The sequence below is a fragment of the Talpa occidentalis genome, unplaced genomic scaffold (genome assembly GCF_014898055.3).
Source record: "Talpa occidentalis isolate TD23 unplaced genomic scaffold, MPIMG_talOcc4v2.1 talOcc4.990, whole genome shotgun sequence".
NCBI classification, from domain to species: domain Eukaryota; kingdom Metazoa; phylum Chordata; class Mammalia; order Eulipotyphla; family Talpidae; genus Talpa; species Talpa occidentalis.
The window spans coordinates 3,613-14,359 of NW_023605406.1; the positions used below are offsets into that span (position 1 = coordinate 3,613).

Here is a 10,747-nt window from a genome sequence, read left to right on the forward strand (position 1 = left end):
TACATGAGAACAGAAAAATAGTAAATGATATGTTAACTTTGTGCTTTAAATTCTTTATTTCAAAAACTGGGCCACTGGTAATAAACATCAATATATTATTTAAAATGTGTTAATATTTGAAAAGACTTACCTAAGTCTATACGTTTATTTGATTTAGTAGTAAACATGACCTCTAGAAAAATGGATGTTCTTCCTTTGTTTAGTCAAGTAAAGAGAATCAATGACAGGATTCTATTATCAGAGGAGTCTCTTTTACCTCATCACCTTTCTCTCCCAGTATCCCAGGGTAGCCCCGTTCTCCTTTGCTTCCCTGAAAAGACAATGAACAGAGCTAGTACACTCAATCATTTTGTCATCTTTAGGAATAACAAAAGTATCTGTTCTCACGGCACCAGGAGCATGTAATTTGTACAGGGTCAAGGAACAAATAAATGACATTTGCAAGTGGTTTTATACCATTTCTCTAATTTTTCTTTTTGAAAATACAGTGTAATTTTTTAAAGATTTATTTATTTAAACAAGAACTGGGGTACAGTCAGAGGCACGGGAGGGTGAGAGAATTCACCAGAGACAGAGCGGGGAGCAGAACAGTATTTTAAAATGAGTTTCCTTTTTTTCACAAAGACGTGAGTGGAGGAGAAACTTCCTTACCTTTGGTCCCTCTCTGCCTGGGATTCCTGGAGGACCCCGTGGCCCGATATCACCCTAGAGGACAGAGCAGTAACAGACCTTAAGCACCATGTGTGACTTGCAGGGTCCACTGGCATTCAGTCCTCTTCTTACCTTCCTGGCTACAGAATCATACTTTCCAGGATCACCGGCGCTTCCTTCTTCTCCTTTGTTGCTCTTCAATTCAGGAACACTGGCTTGGCAATTGCCACAGAAGTTCTGATGACCATAAAGAAAAAGTTACTGAGAGAGTCCTCAAAGTAATTTCTGAAAGTGAGGTTTGATTAGCTTAACATTTTTTTTTAAGTGAAGTAACATGGCATCATAATATTGTTTAAGTTTCAGGTGTGCATCATTAAAAAAGAATCAACATGTTTATATTACATGAAGTTCACCACGAAAAGTCAAATTCTATCCTTCACCATCAATTGACCCCTTAAACCTGGTTTACCTACCCTCCCTTCCCCTTCCCCCCACTGGCCACTAATTGGTCTTATAGTCTAAAAGTGTATTTGTTTCATTTAATTCATCCATTTGTTTTCTCTATATTCCATATATGAGTGAAATGATACAGTTTGCCTTTCTCAATTTAACTTATTTCACTAAGTACAACATCCTCTAGGTTCAAGCATGTTCAAATAACAGAATTTCATCTTTTATTTTTTATAGCTGAATAGTATTTTATTGTATAAATATGTTACATTTTCTTGATTACCTTTGAAATTCTATTTGAGTCTTTGTCAGAGATAAGCAATATAGCCACTACTATGTTACTCCATTTTAGAAACTTACTTTAATTAAAATAAGAAAGAATACTTTTGACTAGGTAAAAACTATGAAGCTAGCAATATTTATGATATTGGTGAGCTTCTATTTAAAATCATGTGTAAGATGATATTTAAATTGAAGATCCCAAATAAATAAGGAAAAGATGCATAAATCAAGAACACAGAGTTTCAGTCACTTAGCAGAATATTTTAAAGGGAAAGTCGTAATAAAGTTTGAAATAACCAACAAGAGTACAGAGCTCATTCAATAAAGAAACATTAAATCATTAAAAAAGAAAGAAAAAGCTATGAAAAAAGATGTCTCCTTTTGGGAGCAAAATTAGTTGGAGAATCCCTACACACAGTTTACTAACATTTTATTTGTCAGTGGATGCACTCATGTGTGAAATAATTGCTTCACTGACTTGGACTTGACTTCTATGTCAAATCCAAGTGCAGATAGGAAATCTAAGTGGAATTACTTTTCCGTTCCCTACTCTGTAACCTTTAGCTGATCTGGAAAGGTTTGAATTTAAGTGTCTGAGCTCACAAGATAAACTTCTTATCACATTGCTAAAGGAAAACTGTCTGAAAAGCCCCATAAAGGCTTATTTTTAAATAAATTGTTATAATAAGAATATGATCAGGAAAGGCAGAGAATAGGGACCATTGAGCAGGGGAGAAAGTTTAATTTTAACAGTTGACAGAAGGCAGGACAATACTCTTCCATCCTTTTTACCCAAGGGAAGAATCTATAACCATGAAAAAGGAACTGAAACTCTCTAATGGTGAGAAGTTGGCAAGAAAGCCCAGGGCTATTCAAGTTCAATATTTTGACCCAGTGAATATCAGCATCAATCTGATTGCCAGAAACAGGCTTCTTGGAAGACTAATTTTATATTGTACTGAAGAGTTTCTGAGGCAATTTGTCTAAAAAATGCTGAAGTAGAGTTTTCTTGGTGGTCTTTCTCAGAATTGGAACATATCAAAGGGAACTAGAGTGTGCAATGCCTCCCAAACTAATTTTATCACCAGCATCTTTTTCTAGAGCTAATGTGTTGGTAGAAGAGTTACAAAATACATATAGGGTCTCCCTGGTGGCCTAGGGGTTAAAACTCAGCGCTATCAGTACTAAGGCCAGAGTTTGATCCCCAGCCACGGAGCTAACCGCACATGGCACAGCAGACCTCTCCTGTCTCACCCACTGCTCCCCTCAGCAGTGTATTTCAGTAGATCCACCTGTTCTACTTCCCACTATCTCTGGTGAATCCTTTCACCACCCCCCCCCCCACACCTCTGGCCTAACCTCAGTTCTTCTACACAAAAAATAAAAAAAAGTAAATAAATACACATATAATTATAGACCCATCAGTTATAGTATCTGAAAAACTATGAAGAGAAAGAGATTCCCTGTGGGTTCAATACCTGAAAAGTTTCCATATTTCAAAAAAGTATAAAGAGGATGAATAATCGTGTCTGTAGCTGTATAAATGTGGCAGATCAATATGGAACAAAACTTGGCATGTCAATACATGACAACAATTTAGAATGGATTATTCCATTGATTGTTTTAATAAAACATAAAAAATGGTAATCATGACTCTGTAGAATTTTCTAAGAGTCATTTATAAGAAAATGACCTCATTTTTTTTAGGTTGGGTAAGCAACCTTGGTAAATTAAGGGAACTGGATTTCATAAAGGTTCTTGAGATAATGGACTTAAGGTTTTATGGAGAGAATAAAGAGGCATCAATAATCAGCCAACATAAATCTCATTCAAAGAGAGATTGATACACAGATTAACCTGTAGGAAGGTATTTGAAGGGATATCATTTGGGTCTGAATTGCATCAGGTTTTTTTCAAAATTTTAATCAAAGATATTTTTGAAAGCAGAAAGCAGGATGATTCAGTTTGCTAAAGACTCAAGACAGAGCGGGAGAATTAATGTGTCGGTAACAAGACCAAGAGCTAATATTACACTAATATCTTGGTCTAATAGAGTCACTGCCCAATCTAAATTCCTGTGTGTAGCTTTTGCTTTAAGGAACTACAGTAGTTCCCTTTCTATTGAAGGCAGTTTGGTGGGACTATCATGTGCAATTGTGTCTGAGTCCTTCTCCTGGGACTCAGAACCTTAGTAAGATGATGCAGGGACTAGAACAACAGTGGAGCACATTCACTAGAGGAATGCTGTCCTGGTGAAATTACCAATTACTTCTACTTCTGAGACCCCTATTAGAGCTGGTTCACAGTCTCTTTGTCTGTGAATAGTCTGTTTTTGTCTGTTCTATTGGGATTCGTTTTTGCTTAAGTGTACAAGTTTTTGATTCTTAGAGAATCCTAAGGAATATGTAACTCTTATAACTCTGTCACTTCTAACATTACAGCCCATGGAAAGAATCTAAGAGTTATTATCTGAAGACCTGTGTCAATGTTATACTTTTTTGCTGTGATGACTGAGCCAGTTATTTAACTACTTGAACTTCAGTCCCTTGTCTATAGAATAGAAATACTATCACCCACAGCCTTGACTCACAGAATTATTGTGACGATTAAATGAGTTGCTGTAAGCAAAGCTGTGTGTGGCCTCGTATGTACTTGCAACTCAGTAAATATAAGATTCCCCTGAAACCCCTTATAAATATGCTCCTCTGATTTATGTTGGCTTATTAAAAACCCTTCTAACATTTTTATATTTAAATTCAGATTTACATATCTACCTGTTCTTAATACTTTAATCACCTATCAAATACATATACTAGAGTTCTCAATTTTTTTAAATTCAACTCAATAAATATTCTTGCCTCCTAACTACTATTATGCAAATCCTTGAGCAAACTGTTGGGCTAAATGCTAGGAATATAAAAGAAAGCACATACAGACGCACATTGTTTATGTGTGTGTGCACACGTGTGTATGTATACACACATATACACATATATACTCTCCATTCATACACTGATGGAGAAAGCACAGAAAGTTTGAGTATAAAATGAAAGGACAGATTTTTTTTTTTAAATCTGGGCTCACTTAATCTCAGAAAACCTTGAAGAAACACGCAAATACATAACCTTACAGAGGTCCCAGTATTATCCTCCCCCATCTGTTTTACAAATTAAATATAGGGAAGGAACAGAGGGAAAAATAAGTAGCTATGTTAATTCCCTCTTGATGAATAATAGGTAGAGAAAATTCTTATTTAACAGAGTAACAGGTGTTAGGCCAATTGTCAGCTTTGGAATTTTACAGCTCACTTTGTAAAATCCTATGACATCAAAACTCAGACTTGCAAGCTAGCTGTTTATTGAGCAGCACTGGCTGGTTTTCTTCCTGGGATTGGCCAGGGTAGATTCAGTGAGAAGGATAAGGTTTCACAGTGGAGAGCCAGGGTGGGCAAACACCCATAATGAGAGAACTGTTCCTCTAGAAGAGAAAATGATAGACTCAAGGGCATCAACAACATTATTTCTTCCCTATAGCTCATCTCAGAATTGCCATTCCTTGACTCGTATCCTTCACACACACATGAGAGGAAGATAAAGAAGAGAGTGGAGGGATTACTATAAATGGCATAACATTTACAAAGAAATATGTTCCATTTTCTACTTAAAGAGGCTCTGCCATTTAAAAACTGAATTTTAGTTCAAGATATGCAATTAACTCAATTTCTGAGAAAGATTTTCTGTTTATTTTTTCCTGGAAATTAACACAGAATTTTTTGCATAGCAACAGAGTACCTTGAGCAAGACACCGATGTCACCCAAGAGAGGAAGTGCAATCTGTGGTTAGGGAGAAAAAAAAAATACTTTCATTTACTTCTGTATGTATATGCACACAATGAAACACAAACATACAATACAATGTAGATATTTTTCCTTAAATGCCAGACTGGCTGAAATTTGTTATGGGTTCTCTAAGAGCTTCACTGTCAGGCTTAACACTCTGTTACATGTGAAGAAATGAATATTTTTGAGAAATATTTACTATTCCTTTACCATGTACATGCAAATATGTGTATGTCATTGTTTGGAATCTATAGCTCTTTTATATTTTCATGACATGGCAACTTTAATGCCAATCTGAACATGTTATTGGCTCTAAATAATAAAAAGGGAAATCACTTTTTAAAAGGAAATCACTCCTCTGCCAAGTAAATTACTAGGCTGATGAGAAACATGAATAGTAGGATGAGTTTGACTTCAAGTTACTTCTCACTGAAGTTCAAAGGCGCCTATAGGCGGCTTGGGTGATGGGCAAGACAAGATACTGACAGAACTCGGCCAGTATTCTGTATTCTGGCCTCATGTTTTAAAATATCCTTTCAGAGGGATACTGTAAAACCAAGAAACATTTTACAAGATCCCAGATGTTGCCCAAATGATTCCCTCAGCGGTGGGATTAAAGTAAGGCCAAAATATGCCTCTGCATGTAGCTTGGAAAGGCACATAAGGCCCAAACAGTGTGGGAGGTAGAAGGATTTGTGAGGCTTAGTACTGAGAGGCCAGATTTGGATTTTATTATACAAATCTCTTAATACAATGCCATGTACCATATGGCCTCTCAAATTATAACCGCTGATTCTGAGGCTATTTAAAGGGATTTTGCTGCTGCTCAGAGTAAGTTTTAACCTAAAATTAAACTTTGGAACACACATTTAGAGCCTAAACTCATTTTTTAAGAGCCTACTCAAGCCAGTTTTTGTAATTTAATTATTTCAGGGTTTTAAAGCCACAGGATCAATGGATATGTTTGTATCATATTGTAAGTAAGCTACCTGTAAACTTTCATTTAGAAAAATGAAATTCATTCAGTCACCAGCATTAGAAAGAATAGAAATTGTGGCTATATATTTTAATTCAATTTTCCATGGGATTGAGACATTATATGCCACGGCTCAGCCCGGGGCAAAATTGTACAGCTGAATTATACCCTTAGGAAATAAGTATTCATCACACACAAAAAAATGCTGATGCGGTCTGAATTTTTTTCTCTCTAAAAAATAATGGGGATAAACAAAATCACCAAGCAGTCACTGAGCATTCTAATTAGTTTGGACAGCAAAACTTGCTTGGTAGGCTGTTTGACTTCTGGGTGCATTAAAGATACATAAATCAGGCACAGTCTGTCGACATACCGGGTCACCTGGGGGGCCTGGCAGACCTGGATTTCCATCCCTTCCTGGAGCTCCCTGGAAACAGAAGCATCATATTCAAATCTTTGCCCATTTGCACAGGTGCACATTAAAGTGTGTTGTGGGGATAGGCAAAGGTGGTCCTTACATCATTTCCTGGGGTTCCCGGAGTTCCTGGCAACCCAGGGAGACCTCGAGGGCCCTGGGAAATGGGGCAAATAATTACATATGAGGATTTTCAGTAATTTCCTTGAAGCAAGAAAACTGGATTTGCTGTGCCAAAAAACTTGGTTAAGTAGCTCACCTGAAGACCTGGCTCTCCTGCTGGTCCTTGGGAGCCCTAAGTGGAATGAGATTTAGTGATTAGAATTCTGGCAGCAATGTCCATAAATTACTAAAGTGGGAGAAAGGGTTAAATAGTGTAATTTACTTCATGGAACAACAAGACTTGCTACCATGCACACGCTGAGAACTTTGAAAAGTGGGCCAAGACTTTTGGATGGTAGCCAAACACTTAACCAGATGCCTTTGGCTGCAAACATCAATAGGACTTTGCTCAGAAACCTGGTATGTCCCTATCATCATCATCATCTGCCCCTGCACCTCCACATGCACACAAACAATACCTCCAAATTCTATCTGTTCAAAAACTGATGGTCCACGGAGGTGACTAGCACAGGGTTCCTTTCCTTTCTGTTTTCTTCTTAGTGTCACTTCTCTAAAGAAATTGCCAAAATCAGGGCCTCCCCGGTGACGCAGGGGGTTGAGCACAGTGCTGTGAAGCTGTCTGCAGCCTCTGCAGCATGGGTTTGATTCCCAGCTGGCCAGGAAGCTACCCACATGGTGTGGCAGATCTCTCCTGCCTCACCCGCTGCTCCCCTCAGCAGTGTATTTTGTCAGTCTGCCTGTTCTGCTCCCCGCTCTGTCTCTGGTGAATCCTCTCACTCTCCCGTGCCTCTGGCCTGTACCCCATCTATTGTATAAATAAATAAATCTTTAAAAAAAAAGAAATTGCCAAAACCAGTGTTCAGTGACAGGACTAAGAAGGAAAACATGAGCCACTTTAGAAAATTGGAATTCAGGTTGCCTAAAAGGTGGTTGGATTACCAGTGAGCCTAACAACCTCAGCTCTATCCACATCACATCACATCACTAGCAAGGGACGTGACCACTGAATGAGGTGTGGGTAAGCCATGCAAGCAAGGAGCTGGTTTCTCAGCAGCGGACTTCAGTAACTGCTCCCAGATGTCTCCTTTCTTGCTTTCAAAAATAAATGTTCATATCATTGTTACAGTGAAAGCTACTTGTTGCTCCCTTTCAATGTACAGTGTCCTTTCATTCCTAAAACATTTTTTTTTTTTTGCTTCAACCTCCTTCACTCCTCCAGTAATTTCCTGATCTACTTTTTCCTTTGTTTAATCTCCCATCATCAATGATTTTTTTATATTCTTGCCCTGTAAATCAAACACCAGTCACACACAACATAAACCCTCTATTTACACTTTCTCTTTACTCTCATGCTAACTTTATTATAAGGTCAATTTCCTACATTGATGCCATTAAGGTAACAATTTGTTTCCATACTTCTCTTGTTCCAAAGTTTTTAAATGTTTTTATAGAAAATAAAGAGTAATCTCATTACTCTTCAGTTAATTAGTGTGTATGTTGTGGTCATTATTCAGGTACTGCTCCTAAACTCTGGCCTTATAGTTAAAACACATTAAAAAACTGCCCATTCTCTGGCCATTGAAAACAGCTTTCATCCTTTCTTCTTTAAGATGTCATTTACAGATTTTTTTATATTACCTCAGTTATACATACTCCATTCATTTTAATTATTGACTTGTTATAGTTAAAACAAATAGCAATAAATAACTACACATTAGCCATTCTTATAATTTGCATCATAATTCAAGCATGCATCTGTACCTTTCAGTATACAGAAGAACTAAAAATGAATATAAATTTGCTTCTAATCCAAAATTAGTGGATGTGTGACCAGTATATGTGAGTAATCAGTGAGCATCCTCTCTGTGTTTAGTGACATAACCTCAGAGCCTATTAATTTGCTCCCTTTGGACAGTATTAACTTGCATTCCTCCCCTGACCTTTTTGATTATTCAAATTTGTCACTGAATTTTGTTTCACAGTAATGGACTCAACAGGGTTTCAAGAAATCAATTGAATTTCACTTACTGTTCGGCCAGGAATTCCTACCCCTGGTGGGCCTGTGTCACCTGGAGAACCATGGACCCCTGGCAGTCCTCTTTCACCCTGTGCAAAGAGATGTTTCTATCAGTGCAAGGCTCATTTTTTTTTCCAATGATATTATGATAATTATTAGTTATTTAAAAATTATCTATAATATTTTTATACCTTTGGTCCACGTGGACCAGATGCTCCAGGATTTCCATCCAATCCCTTAAAGGAAAAAAAGAAAGTAAATATTTTTTCTTTTAAAAAGTTAAGAGCCGCTTAGAAGTCATAACTCAGTTTCATTGTTCTTATCTTTACTTGAATCTTTTTCTATAAAAAATAAGAAACTGGAAAAATACAATTTCAATAAGTTATATTGTACATTATTGTTAAATATAAAAAGGTGGTTTTACTTAAATGAAGCATCTGATAATGAAAAGTATTTATTATTAATTACTATAAAAATTTCAAAGGGGAGGGGGCGGAGCAACATGGCGGCGAGGAGACGCTGCGAGTAAGATCTCCCATTAAAAAAAGTGAATAGGGAGGAAAAGCGGCAGGGTCCCAGTGAGAACTGGGACACGGAAGATAAAGGGGTGACGCCAGCGAACTGCCCGAAGAAGAAAGTGGCCATAAAAGAGGACTAGAAGGGAGGGAAGCGCAGAACCCTGCTCCCCTCCCCCGCCCCACAAGGCTGCACTCTCCGACCAGCAGAGAGGAGGAAACAACAAACCAAAACGGCCCCACAAGAACAAACGACGCAGCAAGCGGGACTGTGAGTGGAAAGGAACTATTGCAGCCACCACAACCCCGTGAACGGGAGCTGAGGCGAACCCTGCAGGATCCGCCGCGGCGGTGAGCGAAACGGCTCCTGGCACCATTAGAGAAGAACAAAGACCCCGGGACGCCCACACAGCCCGGGCTGCCGGTAAGCTGGCAGCGCTGGGCGGGGAACGCGGCGCACTCTGCGCGCTTGAAAAAGCAAGTGCGGACCTGGATCGCGGCTGCCCAGGTCCCCGCGCCTGCCCCGACCTAGGCTTTGCGGGAGACGACCTAGGCTTGCGGGGAGACGACCTAGGCTTGGCGGGGAGACCGCACGGAGGTCCTCACTGAGGTGAAGGTCCCTCCCTGAGTGAGCAGGAACCAGGCGCCCAGGCACGGGAGCGGTGCAAAAGGCGCCATTCCCGCGCCATGAACTGGGCTACAGCCCGCGTCCTGGACCTGAGGGCTTTGAACTGAGACCGGGGGCACGAAAATTTCGGGGCGTGGTTTTCTCCACGACGGTGGGGCACAAGGCAGACACAGCACCCCAAAGCTGTTGAGGTGTTACCCTACCATTCCCGCTCTGTTCTCTGTCCCACGGGGTGGGGGGAGGCGAAAAACAGCCCCCCAAGGACATAGGAGAGATCTCTGGCGCCACCTAGCGACCCAGGAAAAAAAAAAGTCACTAACACCCTAATAAAACAGGACATTTCTTAGACTGCTTGGAAAAGGGCAGAAGGTTTCTGGAGGACCCAGTGGCCAGCCGGGAAGTTTTTATTCCACGCCAGGCCCCTTTCCGACCAGCAGTCTGAGCCCACAGAGGAGCAGGCACCCACGTCCGGGGCAGACCGGGTGCGCAGAAGAGTGTGCCTGAAACCGGAGGCGCAGGGACTGCATCCCGCTTCGCCATTTGGAACAGGGACATTTTCTTCAGTAAAAACTGCCTAAAACCAGCAGAAAGCTCCCCCAGAAGACAGAGATGGCTCCTGGAAGAGCCAGAGGGAGAGCGGAGAAATTCACCCAAGATGTTCATTCAGTCCGAGCAACACCAGTGTCCCAACGCATACGACAAATTAGAAAACAGACAGTAGGGGAGTAGAAGAACACACGCAACCTAAAAACTCCTCAGGAAAGAAGCACACCACAAAAAGAAAACCACTCCCCAGATTGCAACGACAGCAAACTTGGAAGAACTTCTGAGCCTTCCAGAAAGAGAATTTA

General features: G+C 39.9%; 1 protein-coding gene across 1 annotated transcript; it reads right to left on the reverse strand.

Moving 5' to 3' along the window:
- Window positions 1–217: 217 nt before the first annotated feature.
- LOC119237517 (collagen alpha-1(XIX) chain-like) lies at window positions 218–8,989 on the reverse strand (the record flags this gene model as incomplete). The annotated part of the gene is made up of 9 exons (XM_037501531.2): window positions 218–310; window positions 652–705; window positions 784–888; window positions 5,175–5,216; window positions 6,572–6,625; window positions 6,717–6,770; window positions 6,873–6,908; window positions 8,765–8,842; window positions 8,945–8,989. Coding segments are annotated over 9 exons (561 nt in total), but the record flags the coding sequence as incomplete, so codon positions are not given.
- Between the last annotated feature and the right edge of the window lie 1,758 nt (window positions 8,990–10,747).